Source organism: Ochotona curzoniae, unplaced genomic scaffold, assembly GCF_017591425.1.
Source record: "Ochotona curzoniae isolate NIBS_2020 unplaced genomic scaffold, NIBS_Ocur_1.0 contig_1, whole genome shotgun sequence".
NCBI lineage: Eukaryota > Metazoa > Chordata > Mammalia > Lagomorpha > Ochotonidae > Ochotona > Ochotona curzoniae.
In genome coordinates, this window is record NW_024464918.1 from 11,883,807 (window position 1) to 11,908,852 (window position 25,046).

The following is a 25,046-nucleotide window of genomic DNA, read 5'->3' on the forward strand; positions in this document are numbered from 1 at the left end:
CTGTCAAACTTACTACTGACAAATAACTGTGGAGGCAACCTCTTTTTGCTATTTTCCCATCCATGCTTTCTTGACATAGAAATTTAAATCAATAGGTTTTTTATTTGCCATGGGATTCATTGTGGTCTGTTGAGAGAGATTGGACTGTGTATGTGGAGATTAGGTAGATAAGAAAACTGACAGATACACTCACATGAGATCATATTATAAGAGAATTCTTTAACCTCTATTATGTGTATTTAAATAGTAATTATTTTCGCCCTGTTCTTTAACTTTGAAATGTTTCTTCAAACCTACTGCTAAGACTTTCTGTCAATATCATGGCTGAGAAATACAAATACTGTTAAAACAGTTTCCACCCTCTTTATCCTGGAAATTGTTTCTTATTAGAAGTTAAGAAGGTTAGAGGAAAAACACATTTTTAACATTCCCTTGGTACCCATTCTGAGCAGCTGTCAGACCTAAGCAGAGGAAGAAGTAAGAAAAGGTAGGAATATGAACCTCAGAACCCTTAAATAACTCTGAAGTACTGTTAATCGTTTTATTTTTTTTTTCCCTGAAAACAGAGCAGAAGCGTTGTTTCATACACTCTAGGAAATCTATCAGCAAAGCAGGTTCTGACTTTTCTGAAAGCTGAACTCCTGGGTGTCTTGTTTATATCAGTTGTCCTTCCACTCACCTAGTCATCCAAGGGACGTGTTAATGGCGGCTTGGCTCCGCCTACAGCTAGCTTTTCCTCCCGTGAGTGAAAGCAGCGGCTCTGGTTATTGATGTCAGCTTCCTCATTGCCTTCTTGCCAGGAGGATCTTTAGACCGTGTGGACTACTCATTTATAGGCAGCAGAAGATTTTCATTCTTCGCCCATAAAACCCTGAGTGGCGCTCATCTGAACAAAATGCCTCTTTGATGCTGAAAGAGAGCAAAGACTGTTCACATGATGGACAATGATGGGAAGTTAGGGAACACAGTTTCCTCTAGGTAAAATGACAGATTTATAGGTTTTGACCCTAACAGCCCTGCCACATTTTGACAAACAGCAATGGTCAATCGCTTGACATTTCCGTTTCAAGGTAGGTCATCCCAAGTCATATAGTTCCCCTGAGTAACTATCAGGCCTTTATTAATGTAAGCTAGCTCCTTCAGAATTGGAACTGAATTCAGATTTATCATCACAAATTTAATAGGTTGAGCTAAACCTCAACAAAAACAGGAAACCAAATATCACTCACTCTAACCTACTATATTTCTTCTATGGAGTAAATAATTTCATTATTTTCTTGCGGTAATATGGATTGTTTTTAACTCTTCATTTTTTAAAAATACCATCTAATAAAGGACTTACTCCAATGCCAGGCAGCACTGACATTTTACTTGTATTTATTTTTCCTCGGTAACTGGTATTATAATTTTTAACCTAGACATAGACTTGATTATACTGACCTTTGGCCATCACTTATACAGTAAGTTAAATTTATCAGTCACTCTTCGTAAACTTGTCTTCTTCAAGTGGAAAAGAACCTAACAAGCAGAAAAGAGCTTATTATAAAAATAATTATTTAAAGAGGTCCTCAGACACACTTCCTTGATGCCATGAATTACCTTCTCATATTAGGAAAACATTAAGAGAGTAATTGTTTGGGGATAGAATTTCATTCTAAGTGGGAATGTAATATTTCATGAAGTAGATGTACCACAGTTTATCCATCCCTCTTTCAACTGGCACCTGGGTTGTATCCATATCTTCACTATTTTGGATTCTCCTGCTACAAAAATATAGTGATGCAGGTTGCTCTCTCATATGCAGATCTTACTTCATTTGAATATATTCCCAGGAGTGAAGCAGCTGAATCCTACCTTAGATCAATTTTCAGTTGTCTAAGCACGCTCCATACTTCTACCATTTGCAACAAAGTAGGCCCAACTGGAGACAGTTGTCCTCAGTGAAATAAGCCATCCCGAAAGGACCAATACTGTATATGTTCTCTGTCATATAAAGCAACCTTCATACAAAATTCAATGACACATATGTCATACAGTAGCATCATTAGCTTCAAGAAGGCACTTTATTTTCTTTTTCATTTCTTCAACATCATGTTGGTCATTCGGTATTATGTTATTTAACTTCATGTTGTTGTACATTTTCTATTTTACTTCCTGCTGATTTTGTTTTGTGGCTTTTCATTTAAGGGGATGGTATAGTAACTGTGTAATAAGATTATCATATCCAGATGTGCAGATACAATTCAGTCCGCATCTCTACTTCCAAATAAAAAATGGACCCCCAGTGAAACTGTTACGTGTATAATAGTAGGGTGCTTGGCTCTCTATCATTGTCCATACCTGCAATGTCAGGGTACACTTAAATATTGGATTTATGGACTTAATGACTATCTATGAAGGAATACATTATTGCAACAATTTAGGGGAAATCAGCAGGGGGAACGGAGCTGGTAATGGTAAGGGAATTCCCAGAGCCTATCAAATTGTATCATAAAACAGTAGATATATAGGTATATAATTATATACATATGTTCTCATAGGTGAACTGTATACTGGAAACTAGCATACTGCAAAATCAAATTATGTTGCTCTACATATTCTGCTGAGTAAAAGGACGACTCCCAATGAAACTGCTAAATGTATCTCGACAGTTCGATACTACATTTTTTTTTGCCATTGTGTATTCCTACAATGCCATAAAACACTTACACAGCAGAATGTTAAGCTTGTACCTGTTACTAAAGGACAACACTGCAGTAATAATATGAGAAATAAGGGTGAGAGGCAAAAATAGGGAAGGAGGAAGAGGAAGGAAGAAGGGGGAATCTGTATACCTACAAAACCTTTTCATGAATAAAAATAATGTAAAAATGAAGGTCATTGTTTAGCATGAACCCTAAAAAACATTGAAAAGACAGGCAAATATACTGAAGGAGAGTGTCTTGCAAGTTTTAGATCAGTATTAATATGATTAAATTTATAATGAAAATGTTATTTAGATTTATTTAATTTAATTAGTTATTTGTAATTAAACTTGTAATGAAAATGTTATTTGTAGTATGGATAGTCAGTACAAAGTCGCTTTGTATTTTCCCTTAAGGATTATAGCTGTGTATTTTCTGTGGATGTCTTGATGAGTTTATCCAATGTCAAGGATGAATGTCCATTCTTTATCACTCCCTCTCTGAGGAATTAAAGTCCAAATTATCTCATATAAATTTTATTTTGTAAAAGAATAGATGGCACTCACGTGTATTTATGAGAAATCTGCACCGTGTGCATATTTTAATGCATGGTCCTATCTACAAAGTCAAAAATAGAACTGCCATTTAAAATATTTTTAGAAAAAAAAAATGTGGCTCTTAAAGCTTCTTAATTGAGAACAATTCAATAGCCTCACAGCAGGAGCTGCCAGTTTCCCTGTAGGAAATCTATTTCCCAGCATAGATTTGGACATGCTAATCTGTTGGCAGCCATGTGAAAGAAGCCAGGGACTTCATCAGAATTTCTATAGCAAGTTGTTCTAATAAGACCAAAAGAAATCCAAAGAGAGACTGCCTAGGGTTGACTGTTTGCAGAATGTAGACCTGCAGATTTGGTGCCTCATATTCATCGCTTAGTTATGAACGTGAATAATTGAACCAATTCTGAGTTTCTCTTGATTTTTCAGTCTATTTATTTATTTGAAAGACAGGGAAAGCTTCCACCCGCAGCCTATTGCCCAAATGCTGCTAACCAGAACACAGTTCAAGCCCCTTATACAGGTGGCATCAATTCAATCCCCAGCAGCATCAGTGGCCCCTTTAGGGTCTCAAGTGACAGGAAGCCAGAGTCAGAAGCTGAGCCAGGCCTTACAATCGCAATGGAGGCATTTTGCATGTTATACCAACTGCTTGTCCTTTAACTCTGAAAAAAAAAGATCTGCAGCGGTGTTTTCTATGCCTGCTTCTCATATTATAGCACTTGGGTTCCATTCTTAATTCCACCCTTGTATATCTGCATCTGCTAATACAGCCTTGGGAGTGATGGTGCAGACACTTGAGTCCCTGCAGCATGGGACAGTTGCGTCCTTGCAGCGGGCTCCTGTTGGAATTCCAGCCTCCCAGCTTCACCCTGACCCAACCCCTCTTAGCGTGGGCGTTGGGCGAGTAGATCAGTGGATGGAAGATGCCTGTCTCTGTCTTTGTCTCTTTCTGTCTTTGTCTCTCTCCTTCTGTTTCTCTTTCTGCCTTTCAAACAAATAAATAACTGAAAATAAAAGTATCTACCAACAGATTCTTACATGAGAAAATTTTAAAAATATACAATTCTAAATGTAAAATCTTTACCTCAAGTAGAAATTGAATAAGCAGGAATCTTTCAATCTAGAAATTGAGAAGAGAACTGAAATGATGCTTCACTCTATCCTTCTAAATTCTAGTAGGTTTTACAACTCCTTCGTTAAAGCGTCTCTTAACTTCTTTCCCACTGAACCACTCCCCCGCTCTCCCTTAAAAAAACAACAAGCAAAAAACTAGCCTTTCCATTTGATGGAATGGTAGCATTTTGAAGGCTGGAAACACACCCCCACATTTGGGTCGATGGTGGCTTCTGCTCCAGGAGATTTATTAATCCCTTCACATCTAGATTATTTATTTTCCAAGAAAAGTAAGAAAGTCCCCATTTTTCAAACTGTGAAGTATATTAACAGGTTGTGTCTCGGTAGAACTGTGTTGATAATTTCTGAATTGACAAGTCCATGTTCGATTTTTCTGTCTTTCCATGTATCCCCTAAAGTTTCACTAGAGGAATCTTCGTGACGTTCTGCTTTGTTTCATACCTTGCTTCACCATGTAAGGAGGTGGGGTGGGGGAGGTCCTCATTTTGGCAATAGCAAGTTAAGCCTCTACCTGATGTGTCAACATCCAAGATGGGCATCAATTTAAGCTCTGGCTACTCCACTTTCAATTAAGCTTCCTGCTAATGTGCCTAGGAAAAGCAACCAAAAATGACTCAAGTGCTTGGGCTCCTACACCTATGCGGAGGGGCTCAGAGGAAGCTCCTGGCTCTTGGCCATTGTCGCCGTTTGGGGAGTGAACCATCAGATAAAAATCTGTGTGTGTGTGTGTGTGTGTGTGTGTGTGTGTGTGTGTTTGTGTGTCCATCTGTGTCTTCCTCTCATTCTGCATTTCAAATAAAGATCTTTTTTAAAAAGGTATGTAAGGTAATTTTCATTGCCTACGTAAAACAAGAATTGCTTTTCTCTTAGCTAAACCTGTGTGTTGTTTCATTTTAAAATTGCTTAGAATTTTTGCATTGATTGAAAATTCTCACAAACATTTCACGTTAAAGGTAGTCAGGTTTTTGGTTTGGGGTTTTTGTTTTTTCATCTAAGCACCTTATCTGTTAATTTGGAGGCTGTGGTTTTCGAATATTGCCATAACACAGGTTTGAGAATAACCTTTGTAAACACAGGGAAAGCATCTTCAGACTTCAAGAAAGAGATGGAGAATATCAGAAGTGAAAAGTCTAGTGCAGTTTAGGATATATTACGATGTTAATGCTTTTCTGTTTCAAAGAAATTTTCAACGCATTTTTTTTCACTTCGCATTGTACTCATCTGTCATTCAGAACAAATATTGTGTCTCTCATTTTGTTTATGAGAAATATATATCCAGAAAAGATTAAACCTTATCTTAAAGATATCATTTTAGCTGGTAATTGAATCTGAACAGCTAAACCTATTTCTCAAACCCTTGTCTAGGAAGATTTCAGCTCACCAATTCTGTGAAGACAGATATTAGGGACATTATGAACAGACACCGTATTTGTCATCTGATCCCCTAATCTATAACAACTTGCACAGTGACATGTCACTGTCACATTAACTGAATTGACATTTCAGCAATATTGCTACCTAAAGGATTTTTTTTTGATACCTTATGGATCTTTTGTTTTGTTTTTAAGTTGAGACAGCTATAATTTCTCTTCTTTCCGGATTTTTTTTCTTCTCTGTCCTTAACTCGCTGAGAATATTTTGGGAGAAAGAAGCACAGATGTATAGATGTGTGTACATTTATTGTATCTGAAATTTAATGATGCATTTGCATAAATTGAGGACACGACATTAATCACAATTTATGGAGTGCTAACCCCATCCATGCACATAAGAGAATTCACTTGGGGTTTCTGCATCAGGTACGCTATGTACAGGGAAATTAAATCCTATTGATGTGTTTGGGTGCAGATGGACTTTGAAAATTCCAAATTCCATTCCAGATGAACTTGAACATTTCCCATCAGTACGCGTCCCTTACTTTGGAGGAAACATGTAGTGCTGTGAAATTCTGTTGACTGTTTGCGAGTGTTAATGTTTCAAAGATAAACTTGTCCTTTAAATGTGCATATGATTCCAACTCAGATTTGAAACGTGTGGTAGATAACATTCTCTGACACTCGCAGTGACATTTCTTGGATGGTTTGAAGATAAGGGAAATTACAGTTTAAATAACTGAGTAGATGCAATCTACAGCAAATACGTACACGCGTGAATTGTGAGATTACTGTGAAGTGAAGGAAAGGGCTTGCATTAAGTGCCAGCAGAAAACAAATTTTCTTGTTAATTTTTATTTATTTATTATGTATTTGAAAGGCTGAGTGATGCAGGGAAAGGGAGAGACAGAGACAGAGAGAGAGAAAGTGAAGATAGAGACAGAAATCAGAAATACAGAATATCTTCCATCTGCTGCTTCACTTCCCAGGAGGCTCCTGGGCCAGGGCTGAGTCAGGCTGAAGCCAGGAGGAGGGGCCTCTGCTGAGTTAGCCCTTGCTGCTTTCTAATGCACAACAAGGGAGCAGGATGGGGAGTGAGCAGCTGAGGCTTGAAACCAGCACTCCAATAAAGGGGTGAGAGGGCCCCCAGGAGTCTGTGTAGTAAAAATGGGAGTGGTCTGAAAAAAGCTGATAGTTTCTAGTAAATGGTTTTAGAAAAAAAAGAAAAGAAAAAAGAATTAACTCAAGAATATATAAGCAAAATTTAAATATGCGATGGTCTAGTTTAGCATTGTCAGTAATAATATGTAACATCAGTTAGGCTTTTAATCTGTGTCAGACTTCATGCTGAGAATTTCAGTGTGCAATATATCATTCATTATCAGCATCCTTTGTGATTGAACTAAATTGTAGACTTTTAATGTCATTTTAAAATGTGCATTTTCTTTTTTTTTTTTTAAAGATTTATTTTTATTATTTTTTAATTGGAAAGGCGGATATACAGAGAGGAGAGACAGAGAGGAAGATCTTCCGTCCGATGATTCACTCCCCAAGTGAGCGCAACGGGCCGATACTATGCCGATCCGAAGCCAGGAGCCTCTTCCGGGTCTCCCACGCGGGTGCAGGGTCCCAAAGCTTTGGGCCGTCCTCGACTGCCTTCCCGGGCCACGGGCAGGGAGCTGGAAGGGAAGCGGGGCTGCCGGGATTAGAACCGGCGCCCATATGGGATCCGGGGGTGCAAGGCGAGGACCTTTAACCACTTGCGCCACCGCGCCGGGCCCAAAATGTGCATTTTCTTAAACAGGAAATGCCCTGCCTGCTTCAGTTTGAAGTAGTATTAGATGAATATAAAATTGTGATTTAAAGAAAATTAAATAATTGACTTTAAATTGATAACTACTGGGATTCTTAAGCAAGACATTTAATTATTCATAAATGTAGAAAATATATTCATTGTATCTCAAAAAGATTATGTTTTTCTATCACTAGAATACAATACAGTAAGGCCAAATTTCTGAAGAGTAAATTTTTCCTTAGATATAATTTTGCTAATCTTTTTTTTAAAAGATTTATTTATTTTTATTGGAAAGACATTTACAGAGAAAAAAAGAGACACAGAAAAGGATCTTCCTTCTGCTGGTTCACTCACCAAATGGCCACAGTGGCTGTAGCTGAGCCCATCTGAAGACAGGAGCCAGAACCTTCTTCTAGGTGTCCCATGTGGGTGGAAAACCCCAAGGCTTTGGGCTGTTCTCCACCACTGTCCTAGGCCATAACAGAGCGCTGGATTGCGAGTGGAACAGATGGGACGTGAAGGGCGCCTATCTGGAATGCTGGCGCTTCCAGGTAGAGGATTGCCAACTGAGTCACTGGGCCAGCTCTCATGTTGCTTTTCTTGCTCAGTCACAGAAGAACTAAGGATCAGTTTATCCCAGAACCAGGATCTGATCCTTTAAATTCAAAATAGAGCATCATTCATGCCTTGTTAGACACATTGCATTCTTTCAGTTAAGTGTTAACTGAGCACTTATTCTGGCTAAGTAGGACAATGTTGATTATATTTCCTGCTCTCAAGGTGCCCAGATAAGTGGCCTTTGAATACCATTTATTTTTCTTCAGTTAGATTTCCTCTGATTTAGTTCACATAATGTCAGTCTTTGGGTTCTAAATTTAAATCCTTTGTGCACCTTTACGTGAACGAGATTATCCAGCATCCCAGTGCGGAGAACAATCACTTGTTCCTTCCGTTGCTAAGACCAGTGACAGCACAGAAACCCGTAGGCGAGGGGCGGGTAGTCGGGGTTCTGTGGTCACTGCTGCATCAGCAGCGCCCCGCCTCGGAGCTGGCGGTGCCAGTCATTTTAGAGATGCGGTTTTGAAAGAGATTCCCTTTCTTAGGACTGTCACTTCCTTTTGAAATGGCTTATTGTGTTCTTCAGAATCTAGGTCACTTTTTATAACGTTGAATCTCTGGGGAGCTCAGCAGAACAAAACGCTTTCTGGCATCAAAGCGCCTGATTAGCTGGATTTACAGAACTCGTACTAGATGAGTGAAGAACTTTTAGTTTTCAAGGAAGTTCTTATTAGGAGAACAAATAGGTAGCAGCCACGTGTCCCTCACTTCCCTGTCCCCAGAATACTCCTCTGTCCCTCAGCTCTTTTCACCAGTTTTGCAAAGGTGTGATTTAAATACACAAATCATAAAGTCAACAAGTAACATGCAAGAACTTTTTTTTTAGATTTATTTATTTTTATTGGAAAGTCAGATATATAGAGAGAGGAGAAGAGACAGAAAGGAAAATTTTCTGATGATTCACTCCCCAAAAGGCCATAATGGCCGGAGCTGCACCAATCTGAAGTCAGGAAGCCAGAGCCTTTTCTGGGTCTCCCATGCGAGTGCAGGGTCCCAAGGCTTTGGGCCACTTTCTCAGGCCACAAGCAGGGAGCTGGATGGGAAGCTGGGCTGCCGTTGTTGGAATCAGTGCCCATCAGGGATCCTGGTGAGTTCAAGGCAAGGACTTTTAGCTACTAGGCTACCACACTGGGCCCCAAAAGCAAGAACTTTTGCCAGCTGTAGGTGGATGTCTCCTTTACATATAACTCAGCATTAGGGTGGTTCTTTGTTTTATACCACAGTCAAATTTCAGATACAAAAAGAGAGAACTTTTCTGAAATCCGACCATGCAACAGGAATAGAAGTGATCTAACGAAAATGATCATCACAGACATCTTCACTGAACTGTTACCCAAGAGGCACATGCTTATCTTACTTTGATAAGGCAGTAAGAGAAGCTTCAAACAAGTGAATAAAAACCATTCAGAGATAAACAGGTGAAGAAGAAAATCATGGATTTGCCACTTACTGGTGCACTGGAAGAAAAAGCCCTTCGTATTTCTAACTGCTCTCTGCAGAACAGTGATAACAATATGTTTGTAATAGGTTTGCTTACTGGGCATGAAAATATACCTGGCATTTAAGTCTCTACAATTTAGTGATGATGGTGGTAATGGGAGCTGCAGCAGTGCTGGGGAAGCGTACGTGATGGGATCAGAGTGTGTGTACCTGTGAACGGCTTCAGCACTCTCCACCTCTGTATTAAAATATATTTCAGACAATCGGGCAAACAGCAATGAGGGCATAATTATCAGGAAAATTGTAACACATTGTAAACATGCCAGACTTTTAAAGATTATTAAGCAAAAGGCAAGTTTGGCGGGCACTGGCATGCCTGCTCTTCCTAGAACAAGTCATTTATTTCATATAAGCCTCAAAAGTTAAATCTTACTGACGCTTTTTTCAAGTGGAATAAACATTATAGCCAAAGCTTGCAAATAAATAAGCTACCTAAAATGAAATCTGTGATCAAGAGAACTGCTTTTACTTTCTGCTGTTCTTAAGCATTTTCCTCTTAACTGGTACAAAGCCTCTGTTTACACTAGCAATTTGATTAAGCATGTCTAAACCCTACTTCATTCATAAAAGCATATATTTATGATAAATGATTATGCCAGAATGACAATTGCCCAAAATGACAAAAGTCCAGAAAGATTTGCTTGGTGGATTTTAAAAACTACATACTGAATGGTTCTTCCAGAACAGTACCTTATCATATAACATAAGCACTATAAAGGGTATAAAAATTACTCCATAGTTTAAATGTAATTTTCAACAAATCCGGCTGATAAACGTAATATGATCTGAATGCTAAAAAAAAGTTATATGGCTTTGCTTTATATACATTTGTATTGAAGGAACACTTAGAACAATACTCATTTTTTTGTAGAATAATAAGATAAATGCCATATTATCAGTCAAACTGCAGGACAAATGGTTAATATATCAAGCAAAGTTATATCACTTTAAAAGCTTTTTCACTGTAAAATATCCTACAAGTATGTTTACATAGAAATCACAACAGATTATAAAATGAATAGATGGAGTAAATAAAATTTAAGATCCTGTTAAATCCAAGTGTTAAATTTAAATAATAATTCTGTGTGTGATAATTTTAGGATATTGTCATTGTAGAAAAAAATATATATATACACACACATATATGTATATATATATATACATTTATATATCTTTTTTTTTTTTACCCTTGAAACTCGGAGTTTCAGAAAGAGAAGTAGACTGAGTGACATCTTCCTTCTGCTGGTTCACTTCCCAGGTGGCACTACAGCCAGAAACGGGCCAATCTGAAGTCAGGAGCTCCTACTGGGTTTCCATTGTGGATCCAGGGGCCCAAGTCCTGAACTTTTTTCCATTGCCTTCCGAAGCCACAGGCAGAGAGCTGGATGGGAGGTGGAGCAGCTGGGACTCTAGCCGGTGCCCATATGGAGTGCCAGCACCATAGGCAGAGGATTAGCTTGCTACGTCATTGCACGGTCTGTGTTGTTTTGAAATTTATCATAAGAAAATTTAGCCTAAACTTTTGTCAGTAACCTGCTGTATGTTCGCAGTAACCAGGCAGTCGATGCAACCTCATGCTCTTGGAGGGTATTTAGATTTCAAACTTAGCTATTATGCTATTTTAAACAGTGGAATAAACCTGAAGTTTATAGAAATTTATCAGTTGTGTTTTTTTTAAGATATATTTATTTTTATTGCAAAGTCATATATACAGAGAGGAGGAGAGACAGAGAAGATCTTCCATCCGCTGATTCACTCCCTAAGTGGGCCTAATGGCTAGGGTTGAGCCAATCGGAAGCCAGGAGCCAGGAGCTTCTTCTGGGTCTCTCATGTAGATGCAGGGTCCCAGGGCTTTGGCCGTCCTCAACTTCTTCCCCAGACCACAAACAGGGGGCTGGATGGGAAGTGGGGCTGCCAGGATTAGAATTAGCTCCCACATGGGATCCCATCGCATGCAATGCCAGGACTTTAGCCACTAGGCCACCGCACCGGGCCCCTGTCAATGTGGTTTTGCTGGAATTCCAAAAATGCATATCAGCTATACAATATATTCAAAAACTAGAAAATAGCATAGGAAAAAAGAAGTGGAAAATATTTCAACGATTCATGATGTTGAATTTTGAATATGTCTGTTTTTCTCAAATACGTCTTGTCCAGGATTCCATGATTTCAGCAGCTTGGACTAAGTGTACTTTGATGTGCTAAGATGAATAAGTGTTTCTTCCGGTTTGAGAAAAAAAAAACACATAATGGTGCCCTAGATTTTTCATCACTAAAACATCAAAAATAAAGAAGTTGCCACCCACAGATTCCCATAAGTTAAAGCTCTTTCCTTGTAATTCTTTATGTTGGATACAAAGAACAAAGTCCAGTTAAATTAGCTCCAATGAAGATAGTGCCTTGTCTCCCATTACGTTTCCAGCCACACACTACAACTCAGTGTTAGTGCTAAAAGCTTGTTCTATTCACTCTACCTCTTTCCTAAATGGCTGTTTTACATCTTCCTCCCTCAGTCGCAGATGATGGCCCTTCATACCCCCCCCAAGACAACCGAGTCATCCTAAGAATTCAGAATACTGTCACTACTACGTCTACTACAACAAGCACCCACAACCATGCAGCCCCCCTCATCCCTGCTGTTACTCAAATATAATTCTTCCACCTTCCCATTCACGGAGAGATCTACAGCCATTCACCTTTCCCTTTCTACATCAATTTTTATTTCTTCTTTTGAAAAGATTTATTTGTTTTTATCGGAAAGGTAGATAGGAGAGACACAGAGAAAGATCTTCCATCCACTGTTTCACTCCCCAAGTGGCTGCAACGGCCAGAGCTGAGATGATCTGAAGCCAGGAATCCCGACCTTATTCCAGGTCTCTGATACAGGTGCAGAGTCCCAAGGCTTTGAACTGTGCTTGACCGCTTTCCCAGGACACAGGCAGCAAACTGGAAAGGAAGAAGAGCAGCTGGGATATGAACCAAAGGCCACCTGAGACCCTGGCACATACAAGACAAGTACTTCAGCCACTAGGCTACCACACTAAGTCCTCAATTTTTATTTCTGTGCTCACAATATTATGAGCATGCTGTTGTTTCTTATAACTTAAGGAAGCAAGAAGAAAAACCTTTTTACTCAATACGCCATAAGCTACCGTGCTACTTTTGTTCTCATTTGTGGAATTCTTTCAGTCGCCTATTTCCCTTTATCGTAAATGTATTCCTGCGCGTCTTTCACTTTCACTGAAAATATTTGTCATATTTGCCATTGACCTCAACATTAATTCAAGTGGGTGCTCTTCTGTTCTTGTCTCTTGACTTTACTGTTAGGTTTTTTTTCTGTCTTCTTTGCACTTTGTTTCTCTTCAGTCTGCCTTGTATTTCTTTAAGGTTTTTATTACAGCACGAGAGGAGGAGGTAGTAGAGATGTATGAAAGAGAATCTTCCATGCGCTCTGCATATGGCCACAATGATCAGGACTGGGATGACGCCAGGAGCTTCTTGGTCTCTTCCGTGGGTGCAGGGATCCAGTCATTGGGTCAGTCTTTCACTGCTTCCCCATGTACGTTAGCAGGGAACTGAGCAGAAGTAGAGCCGTCAAGACTCAACACAGAGCTCACGGGCTTGGCGCGGTAGCCTAGTGCCTAAAACCTCACCTTGCAATTGCTAGCATCCCATGTGAGCACTGGTTCATATCCAGGATGCTCCACTTCCCTTCCACACCCTGCTTGTGGTCTGGGAAATCAGTGGAGGATGGCCCAAAGCCTTGGAACCCTGCACCTGCATGGGAAACCAAGAGGAAGCTCCTGGCTGGATTTGGATCGGCTCAACTCCGGCCATTGTGTCCATTTGGGAGATGGAAGGTTTTTCTCTATGTCTCTCCTCTCTGTAAATCTGACTTCACAATAAAAATAAAGAAATAAATCTTTGAAAACAAAAGGGGGAGGGCATGTGGAATGCTGGTGTTGCAAGAGGCAGCTTTGCTTGCTGTACCAACAACAGCCTCCCAACCTTGATTTTTTTAATGACTACACCAGGACTAAGCTCTTGAAATTTCTAAAATTCGTTCACTTTTTGAACCCCCTTACAGAGTTGCATGAATTTCCATGCCATCGTATCAATATGCTGATTGGGCCCAAATATTTATTTCCATTTTAGATTTCTTTCCTAAATGCCAGAATTTGTATGTCTATTTTTGCATGTTGAAAACTAAATCTCTTCTCTTCAGATCCTACAATGTGTGTAGCGTGCATTTTCTCACCTCATGTCGTTCAGTATCTCAGGACAGGAACACTTGGTCATGATTTCCAGTCTCTTTTACAGTCTAGATGCAATTCCATTAGCTACGACTTCAAAAGGTTTCTAAGACGTCATCACTTTTTGAATTTCTCTTTTATTTTCACCTTGCCATAATGCATCACTGTCCAGTGTTTACTTTACTACAAGAGTCTTTGACTTTTTCCCTTCTAAACTCTTCATGATGCCCCATGTAGGCCCTTCTCAGCACAGGACGTTGGAATAATCCCCTTAACACACACGCTATGCTCAAAGTACCGATTTAGAGTAGAAGCCATGTGCGTTGTTCCATGGCGTCTGTGTACCTTGTTCTGCCTTCTATGTGGCTTTCTCCCACTTTGCCACACTCTGTCATGGTGTCTTTATCCCTATTCTCCCTGTCCAAACTATAAATCATTCCCCCAAAAACGTGATTCCATATTCTTAGCTGAGCATTATGATATAAACAGTCTGAAATATATAGCCACACACAAGTATAATTAACCATGGTGATGACAAAGAAATAACTACCATCCTCCCCAGTGTGCTGTATCTCTAATGTAATTGTGAAGAACTCCAATGTTGAAGGCATTATTGAAATAATGCAGAACCTTGCAGGCCATACTGCTAGTTAAAAACAAGCAAACACACCGATTTTGATAGTTTCACATTAATTAAATCTTACATAAGGTATCTAACTAGCCTGTTCAAACCACTGTTTGCATAAATATGAGAAAAACTACAAATCTGAAATATTGTAACAAAACATCAGTCTACCTTTAATTTCACTTGATTTTGTGTACCTAAATGCCGTTGGAAAGGCAGAGTTACAGAGAGGAGAGACAGAGCTAAAAATCTTCCATCCACTCATGGGATTCCTCTCCAAATGTCCACAGTGACTAGAACTGAGATGATCTAAAGCCAGGAGACAAGAGCTTCTTTCAGGACCCCCACATGTTTTCAGGGTTTCAAGGACTTGAACCATCCTCCACTGCTTTTCCAGGGCATAAACAGGGAGATGGAAGGGGAGTGTGGCAGTTGGAACATGAACTAGCGCTGATGTGGCATGCTGGCACTTGGAGGTAGAGGATTAGCTTGTTGAAGCAAGGTTGTAGCCCCTCAATTTTTAAAAATTTATGTTAAGAATAATCTTTATCTTAAAACAAGTGTATATAGTCAATATTTTAGAAACTAATATATTTGTGTAACGTTGTTCAAGGCTTTATGCTTTCCTTGTGCTGGCTTCTGAATATAACTATTTTTCGGATAAAAATTAACATTTTATTCCATGCTGGAAGCCCCAGCTGTGAACCCCTTGGCTTGCAACAATGAAATTATTTTCATGGTCTTCTTTATGTAAATTAATTTGCTTAGACATTTAATATTTAAAGGCCATTCTGAAAGAGTCTGCACTTCAATTCTTTCACATGTGTACCTTCCACTGGGTTGGTAGTCTGATATGGATTAGACAGTAGCTTCCATTGTATACCAGTGTATTTTATTCCATTTTTAAAATCTACAAGTTTCACCTCAACAGCAGAGTACCAATGATACATTAAATATTAATCAGTTCAAATTTACACTGTTGTTTAGCCTTAGCCTGGCATAAAAATAACTTTTAAATCCCCAGCTATTCAGAAGTGAATTGTTTTTATTTCTACTATAGAGATTGTTAGTTTTTTTAATTCTTAAAACTTTAAATTTCAATGAATTGTTTATAGTTTTATGGAAAAATCAGAATTTCAAATTACAGATTCTGAAAGGGTATACAGAATTTCCCGCCAATCCTTGGGGTACCTGAGACGTTCTAAAACGTTGTCAAGGTCAAATTTGCCTTCTGTTTTCAAAAGTATTGTTTATATATTTGAAGGGGTAACACATAGAGAAAGAGAGAATGAATGAATGAATGAATGAATGAATGAATATGTTTCATCTGCTGTTTTTTAGTCTGCTGGATCACAATGCCCTGTGTAACCAGGGCTGACCCAGGGCTGACTGGATGCCAGACTCCCATCTTCTCCTTTTTTCAACCTCTCTCCCTCCCCTTTTATATCTAAAGTAAATATTTAGTGATAAATTGCTAATTGAATATTTTATTTTGCAGTATATTAAATATGAGTAGCTTAAGCCTACAAAGGTAAATACTTTTTAGGGTCCTGAATAATTTATTATCATAAAAGTGTTGTGAAAGCAAAAATATAAAGATTGGTGTTTTAGGAAAACTGTATTGTTCAGATAAATGTTCAGATATAGAATGTAATTTGTAAATACAATCCATGTTCAGTGGCTCATAGATAGCAGGGACATGGCTGTGAGCCTATAGGTCTTCTGATACATGGTGATGTCTTATAGCCCAGGCTATAACATTTGTCAAATGAATTAGAATCTCCCAAAAGCAGTACCCAGCTGTGATTATGAATGTTGTCCTGAAAATAAAGGTACATACTGCCTTTACGGGGACAATGCATTTTCTGTTCTTTAAAGAACATAGCGTTCTCCATTAACTTTTGCTAATTAGCCATGTAATATAGACTCTACTGAATTTAAAAACCAGATTAGTGCTTAGAAGGCTATGCATCAACTGGGAGTCTCTGCTGGTGTAAACTGGGCACATGCCTGCCTCTGTGATCATCACAGACGTAGACTGGGAACAGGAAAGCGACCTCAGTCGTTTGTGTCTCATCACTTAGCAGGCTCTAAGGTCTCTTCTTACAAGGGCAGCAAGATTCCAACAGAATACGGTGAAGCTGCAAAGCCTCCTGTGGCCTCAGCTCAGGACTGGGTCAACAGAAGTTTTGATTAGATTTAGTGGTAAGGACAACTGATTTTTAATCTGTGGAATGTTCGTAAGAGAAGCTGCAAAGTCAGATGCAAAAGGGCATGCATAGACAGATGAGAGTGATTACTGATATATTTGCAACATATTGCACAATATTTAGATTGTACAGTTTTAAATTACATGGTGAAGAGATAAATATAGTGACTGAGGGTTTACCCTCGAGTGTTAAAGAGGATTGAGTTCAGTTCTAATTTCTGGCATTTTGAACTTAACCTCTTTAAATTATAGGAAAAATGAGAGAAATAGACTATGACAAAGGTTTCTACTAAGTATTAGATGATGTAATCCTGGTGAAAGTTGGATTCACATAGGAATTGCCTTAAACACATTAGCTGTAATCAGTGGATTTTTCCTTCTGGATACAAATGTGATAGTTAACTGTAAATGCATGCCTGCCAGAGCACCATGTCTACCATAAGCCTCCCTCCTGCTGCTTATATGAGCCCCCTTAGAGGACACATTTCTGGTCTCTAGTTATGTACTAAATGTCTAATAGTTAACACATTTTCAGCACAAACCATGCTTAACAAAAAACGTATGCTGTGTTTAAAAAAAGAACTTCACGACTCAGTAATAGAGATAGATTCTAAATTAAATAATTTAAAATAAATGATAGCGGAGAATATTATATAATCACAGATAGGGTCTTATATCTGGAATTTAGAAGTAGTGTGAATTTTTATTATAGTCAAGGCATATGCTTAACAATTCATGCCATGGCCTGGAAACTCTAAGTCCAAAACTTCCTGTGCCAGAACATCCTGTCAGCCCTTAAATAAGCATGTCCTTAAATGACCTTATATCCCAAAGAAGATGTACAAACACATGGGTGGATATGGAAAGGCACAGACTAGTTCTTGCACCAATCAGCTAGATGTCTACTTACTTTGTCACCCCTTATTAGAAAGCAGATGGGCTGATGTAACAGTTGATGGCATTTTGCTGCAACAGCTGTCCAATTCGCCTTGGCCATTCAATCAGCCTTCTTAATTTAAACATCTTCCGTTATCAGTCTTGAATTAAGAAATTTTATTCTGTGGCTGTGTGTGCTTTGCCTCAAAGAATATTCTACCATATCTCTAAGTATCAGCTCCCTCCAGGGAATACTGCGACACGTTGATTTCCAACATCTCTCAGTCAAAAAAAGAAAACAAAAAAATCATTGCCAGACTCCGAGACCAGAGCATGGAAATTCCGTATCTGTAATCTATTGATTGTTACTCAGGATCATAATTATTTCATCTTGTAATTCAGCCACTGGCACATGCTGATCATACTACTCTGAGGGCGTGCTCTGATGAGTGACAAACAGGCTAGTATGTTGACCACTCCTTTCACCCCAAGACTTAAGAGTTAAGAACTACATTGGGAGTAACTACAGAGCAGTATGATTCTTGGTAGTTTAGTAGCAAAAGCCAGCATATGCATGAATTTATTGGAACTCGGCTGTGAGAAGCTTTAAAGTAGAAATCTGACTTGAGTGCTACTATGTACACCTCAGAAGTAGAGAAAGATCACAACTGAAGGAAAATAGGACTATATCGGAAAAGATGGAAGTTAGAATGGGCTCCTAACATGTGCAGATATTAAATATCGGAGCGAAAAAGTATCCAGTAACTATAATGTGAGTCAGGGCCAAAGTATTTAGATGTCAGAGGATTTCAGCGAATGCTGAAGAATATGGGTGGAAGATGAAAGATATCGAAAAGGAAGAAGTGTAAAAGAAGACGAGGATGCAAGTGGAAGGCATATGATGGAGTTTTGGATGCCTGCCTGAAGAATTCCCTTGTAAGTCTAGATCAACTAGGAAGACCTTCAAGAAGTTTGCATATGTTTGTTTTGATTTAAAAAGCTTAGAAATAGCATCATTAACCCACTTTTCTGATTTTTAAAAATTTATTTTATTTATTTGAAAGGCAGAGTTACAGAAAGGAAGAAACTGAGGTCTGCAATCTGCTGGTTTGCTCTCCAAACGGAGAATAAGCAGCTAGGCGAAGCAGGAACCAGTAGGCAGGAGTTAGTTCTGGATCTCCTCTGTTGGTGGCAGAAGTTCAAGCACTTAGACCATCTTCTGCTGCTTTTCCAGGTGCATTAGAAGGGAGTTGGTTTAAACGTGGGACAACCAGGAACAACCAGTGCACAAATGTCATGCCAGCATCACAGGCGGCAGCTTAAAGTGCTGCTAATCTGCTTTTCAAGTACTAATAGCAGCGTTTAGCGCATACATTGGAGAAAGAGGGAAAAGCTAAAAGGTCTATGACTAGTCTGTTAGTGAACACAAATACAATGCAGAAAAATCTCATTCCCGAATGCAATATTCTTAACCTCAGCAAGGCCGAGTCTTCAAATAAAACTGACATGGATTCCGATTTGCTGAAACATTTTGGATATCAGTGCATCTTCTGTTCTCTCCCATCATTGTCCATTGTTGATTCTCTGTGTGGGCTATCAAGGACAACAGCTCCCTGCAATGAAGCAGCATCCAAATCCTCTTCTATTATTCTTTAAAGAGAGGCAGAACTGCAAAAAGATGTTTAATTTTTGGAGCCAACGAAACTTTAATTATGTCAGGCTTTAAGCAAATACTCCTTGCCTGACTTCTTGACATGATAAATGACTTTCACTTAATAAACCTTTAGCATGGTTAATGGACAAAAACCATCTGTAATACTTGTAACTTTATTATTAACTACAGAGTCTTTGGTTTTACCTCCTGACTAAATGAGAATTTTCATTTTAATGTCATTTGCAGGGATTTCTATGTTGGCTAACTTTGAGAAGCCCTGCTCTCCTTAAGCCAATGATCTTCTGGCTCATCTGTATATATCAGTACCTAGAGTCCAGGCATAGGAACATATGAGGATTGATAGACATAATCGTGACAGACTGTAACTCACTATAATTCTCTATCGAGACAGGTTGCTTTAAAAAGACTAAGCAGTAGCTAATACATAGAGCTCTGTGAATGGGTAACTAGTGCTGCATGTTTTTGTTTATTACTTTCAATTTTTAAAAGCTGAACCATTACATAATTTCTTCATGTGATCAAACAGAAGAGTGAAAATTTGAGAAGCACAGTTAAGCTAAATTCACATTATTATATACCTGAACATTCTGCTTCAATACAGAAGCAAGAGTTTTACATTGAAATCTGAATGAGGAAAAGGCCTTTAAGACTCTCAGTTTGACATCTTTTCATCTGATTTTGGTATATCTCCTATTCTCTTACACCATAACACTTGAATTCAAACATAGCAATTACATAAGAGAATCATTTGTGTGTGTGTGTGTGTGTGTGTGTGTGTGTGTGTGTGATTGTTATCTTTCAACTATTGTAAATGATGGGCCATGACTTGATGAGGTCTTTACTAAGATACCAACAGGTAATCAACCCAAAACCTGTCCTAGGCCTATTATTTGGAGGTCATTGAGGTCTAGAAATGATTTGACAGGAGAACATTTGTGTCTAGTCATCCATATAAAGGGCAGGATGAAGGATAAAGTACTGTTAAGGAGCAAGAGCAATCGCTCAGAGTGTCTTTGGAACACTCTTGTTGAATTTAAAGAGTTGCGGCTGACAGGTGTGGGTCAGCCTCTGCCTGTCAAAATTGGAGCAGCTTTGCTTGGCTGTACTTGTATGTGGTCCTGCACCGTTGCCCAGAGCGCCGGCCTGTGTGTGAAGTGGAGCCCATTCTAATGGTGGAATTAAAGACTTCTTATTAAGGTCACTAAAATTAATCATGAGAAGAGTACTTCATAATTTTATCACGCTGCTTTTCTAAAATGTTTCTCTACCTCTCTTCTTTAAAAGGCAATTTCATCTCCGTTTTCTTAAAAAAATATATTCTTATCTTGAAATTTAATTTTGGGAAAGAAATTGCTTACTTACTGGTAAGCAAGATGTGGTTCTGAAGGACTGTTAGCCTTCCCAATGGGTTGCCTAGCTCAGTAAAATCAGTTCATAAGCATGATGTGTGACCTCTCTAGAAGGTGTGGTTTATCATAGTTCAGTGTTTTACAGAATGATTATATCTGGATATATATTTTTCTGTATGCTAAAAAATGTATCTGGCCAAATAGATTTGCAATATTACAGGGGTAAGTAAAATTAAACAAGTTATTTATGGAGAATTTTCTAACTTTTTCTGTTCTTAATATATTGTGATTTTTTTTAGAATGTAAAAAATGTTTAGTCATTATCTAATATGTATACTGTTTGTGGAATCCATATCTAGGGAGCTCATTCCAGGATTTATCTTTCTTAGAACAGAAATCAGATTTAGCCCATAGTAATTAATAAATAAAAACTTATATACTAATATTGAAAATATACTAGATTTTTTAAAAATATGGCATTACATTATTTGAGTGCAGTGAGAGGGATAGTGTACAGAATTATCCTGGAACATTTATGAATCCATCTGAAGGACAACTTCTAAATAAATAATGACAAAGCAATAAATCACTTTAATTTTCCACATATTGTTCCATAGTAAAATCATTCTAAAGTAAAATGTGTATTTATTAGGTAATAAGATAGATATTTTGACCAATAGTTGAGAAACAAAAACTGTTCTACAAAATATCATGCTACATACTAAGATAACAACTGTGATAACATGTTAAGCATGTTTTAAAATGACATATGTACTCCTTATTTTTCATATAGTACATGTTTTACCAATATGAGAATGTGACTATATCTATCATGCATATCATATATAGATTTCTAATTATATGTATTTGTCAGGACGTAACATTATATAGTCCATGTTAACTTTGATGATTTTATATTTTGATTTATTCAGAAATCATCTGAATTTTTATGTGGGTTGTTGATAGCAATACAAATAATTTAATGGCTCAGTTTTTAGAATATATCATGAATAAAATATAAAAGAGGAACTTAATTTGCAATACATTAATGCAGTTCCTTCTTCTGATATCTTTTGAAAAAAATCTAATTATTTTTCACTCATTATTATGATAGCTGTAAAAGTCAGGTCTTAAATATTTGCATATCCTCTCTTTTAATTTTTAATCAGTTGGAGAGATTGCTAACTATTCCTCCATAGATGATGTAAGGGAAAGCAGAACACTAGGTCTGAATGAAGCTAATCCTACACAGTAGAGTGAATTTCTGAACTTGTCCACAACTGGGTGACATGGATTGTTGATCTTGCTTCTTCAGAAACTGGTGATAGAAAGGCATACATTTTCTTCCCATTTGCAACATTCCATTCATTGTTTACCCAAAGTGAAATGAAGAATACTGGGTTTTTTTTAGGACTAACAGTAGCCAAGAAGTTTATAAAATATGCTGTACCACTGGGTCAAACCCATAGATAGTAAATTGACCTTTACATGTGTTATTGTCAATTTTCTGACATTTTGAAGAAATCTCTGTATGTGTGGTTAAACAGCTGACTGATTTTGCAGTTGTGTATGTATGTTCATGAAACTGAAACAAAATGCTATGGTATTAGCTGTGTCTTTCATTCACACCTAAAAAAAATTCAAAAACTTATTTTAAATCCTGTGAGCTAAAAGTTTATCATTGTTTTGTCAGAAACTCTCCTGAGTATATTACAATGATTTTTATTTTTTGAATGACAACTCTTGAAAGCACTTACTAGTATTCCAATTTTAGATGAGACAAATGAAGAAAGGAGAATACCTAGAGGGAATACAACTGTAGTGAAATACGTTGGAATTCCAAAGGCTCTCTTACTGGATATTTTGTATGTTTGTTCATTCATTCATTTATTCATTCATTCAGAACATGTTTACTTAGTGTCAACTACTGCCAACCAGTATGTTTTGAGCAAGAGACAGAATTTCAAACACAATATAAACCTTTGCAATAGCTATCTAAATAGCATCTATATAAACAAACATCAGCCCAAATATACTTATGCATTAAATAGTTATTATGTCAATAATATTTAGTGAGTTCCTATTCCCTACAAGCTATTGCCTATCAAAAGTTGTCAAATAGCTGGCAGTTTGTGATGTTTATGTTCGTTGAACCACTAATAACCATCTCCCATACAACTTTGTTGAAATGCCATTGAGTATTCCCATTGTTTCGCCTACAGATAACTTCTGTGATAACGTAGAATCAGACAAGAGAAAATAAATACTGAGGAAGGGAAGAACGAGAGAGAGTTAGCGGACCAGAAATATTCCTCAATAGGGAGACTTGGTACGTTATGGAAATAGTGAGAGTTGACATTTCCCGTGCTCTTCTGTAAATGACCTTTCCCTATTTGTACAAAAGCATTTAGTTTTATTTTATTGTTAATAACATTGTATTATGTGATACAGTTTTATAGGCACTGGGGATTCCCCCCACCCCTCCCACAACCCTCCCCCCATGGTGGATTCCTCCACCTTGCTGCATTGCCACAGTTCAAGTTCGGATGAGATTCCTTCATTGTAAGCATATACCTAGCATAGAGTCCAGCATCTTATTGTCCAGATAAGTTCAGTGGCTTCTTGGGGAGACCTTCTCTGGTCTGAAGGTAGAGCTAACAGAGTAAAAGCATTTAGTTTTATGATGGCCTTTGTATGTTCTAGTAGGGAGGGGTGGCTGTGCACGGTAAAATGCTATCGTTGTAGTCAGTCATGTTGGTATTTCGTTAATTTCTCAGTTGCTTTCCAGATATATAATTTTAACACGTAACTTAATCCTTCTCAATCTAGTTTGCTCAACTATGAAGTGAAGAATTAATTTTCAGTGTGCGTTCAGTATTTTAGATGATGCATATTAATACTCACCAATAAAATTATTGTGAAAATTAAATGAGATAATAAAGACAGAGTGCTTAATAGAGTTTCTAGTAAAATGAATAACAGCACTCAATATATAATAGTGTTTCTTTCATTACCATCATTAGCAACTTCAATATTAGACAGAGGGTCCGTGTTATTTTCATGTGCTGTCTATCATAGACTACCCAGGATGGTTATTTGAAAAGAAAAAAAAATCTCCAAACCCATCACTGATCAGTTGAGTAAGACTCTCTAATGAATTTCACATTACATGAATTTATGAAATATATTGTCTTATTTGCTGCTTCATCTCTCTCTATGAAGGGTCTAGCACATGTTGTACAATGAGTCAATAAATGAGAATTTCTGATTGGTCCTCTGCATGTTATTGTCTTGGAAGTCAAGGATAATCTCTCTTAGAGCTGCTTTTTTGGGAATTGACTGGCATCTTTTTTTCATAAATAACATTGTCATGTTTACGTGTTATAATTCAATTAAGCCAGATCTTTGTAATAACTTGTGCTTATTCATTGTATTTATGAGTTTGCTTAAGTTGGAATAATATGTGAGCTTTGTTGTAATTTCAACATTTCCCTGTGGATGAAGAAAGCATAATTATCATAGAAAACATGGTGGTTTTCAGCGCAAAGTGCTATCCTTGACATAACACTGTACACTGATATCCTTAAAAGTATTGGAATTAATGTTTGGAGAGATTTTTCTGTTTTTATTTTTGAAATTACATATGCTACAAAATCAAACTTAGACATTTTGTGTATGGACATTAAAAAAGTAATCACTTTTTCATAATACCTTTTCTGCACTAAAACACAAATAACATAATTTATATTCAAATACTTTTTTTATTTTTATTTTTTTTAAAGATTTATTTTTATTATTTTTTCATTGGAAAGGCGGATCAAATACTTTTAATAGGAGAGGATTTTGAGACTATTCAGCACTGAATTGATAACTTAAGTGATTCTAATTGATCTTAGGTTATAATCCAGAGTTATGTGATAATGCTTAATAAAATGAGATTCTTAACCAGACGAGCCTAGATTCAAAAGCCAAACTAACTATGTTCTAGTTACAAGTTATAAGAGAATGCATGCTATTCATTTCTTTTTGTTTCCTCCTGTGGTCCTAATTATATTCTTCCCTCATAAGATGTAGCATGGATTAAAGTTGGTATTGGATGTCAAATGATTATCATGGTACTTAACACTAAATATCTTTGCTTACTAGCTTATCGTGAATAGAGTTCCTCTGCTCATCATTCTTTCTAATTTGTCTTGTTTGTTTTGTGTATCCCTTTTGTGTGTTTCCTTTTATAGATGGATATACAACTGATGACATCGAATTTTACTGGCGTGGGGATGATAACGCAGTAACAGGCGTAACAAAAATTGAACTTCCACAGTTTTCTATCGTAGATTACAAACTTATCACCAAGAAAGTTGTATTTTCCACAGGTGTGTATCAAAAAGATTGGTT

At 37.5% G+C, this 25,046-nt stretch overlaps 1 protein-coding gene across 3 annotated transcripts in view; it reads left to right on the plus strand.

Moving 5' to 3' along the window:
- Positions 1-25,046, plus strand: part of GABRB2 (gamma-aminobutyric acid type A receptor subunit beta2) — a 194,547-nt gene that overhangs the window by 134,398 nt on the left and 35,103 nt on the right. For all 3 annotated transcript variants that reach the window (XM_040975726.1, XM_040975725.1, XM_040975722.1), the window contains exon 6: positions 24,887-25,024. In XM_040975726.1, coding sequence (XP_040831660.1) covers positions 24,887-25,024 — 138 coding nt within the window. The remainder of the gene's footprint in view (positions 1-24,886; positions 25,025-25,046) is intronic.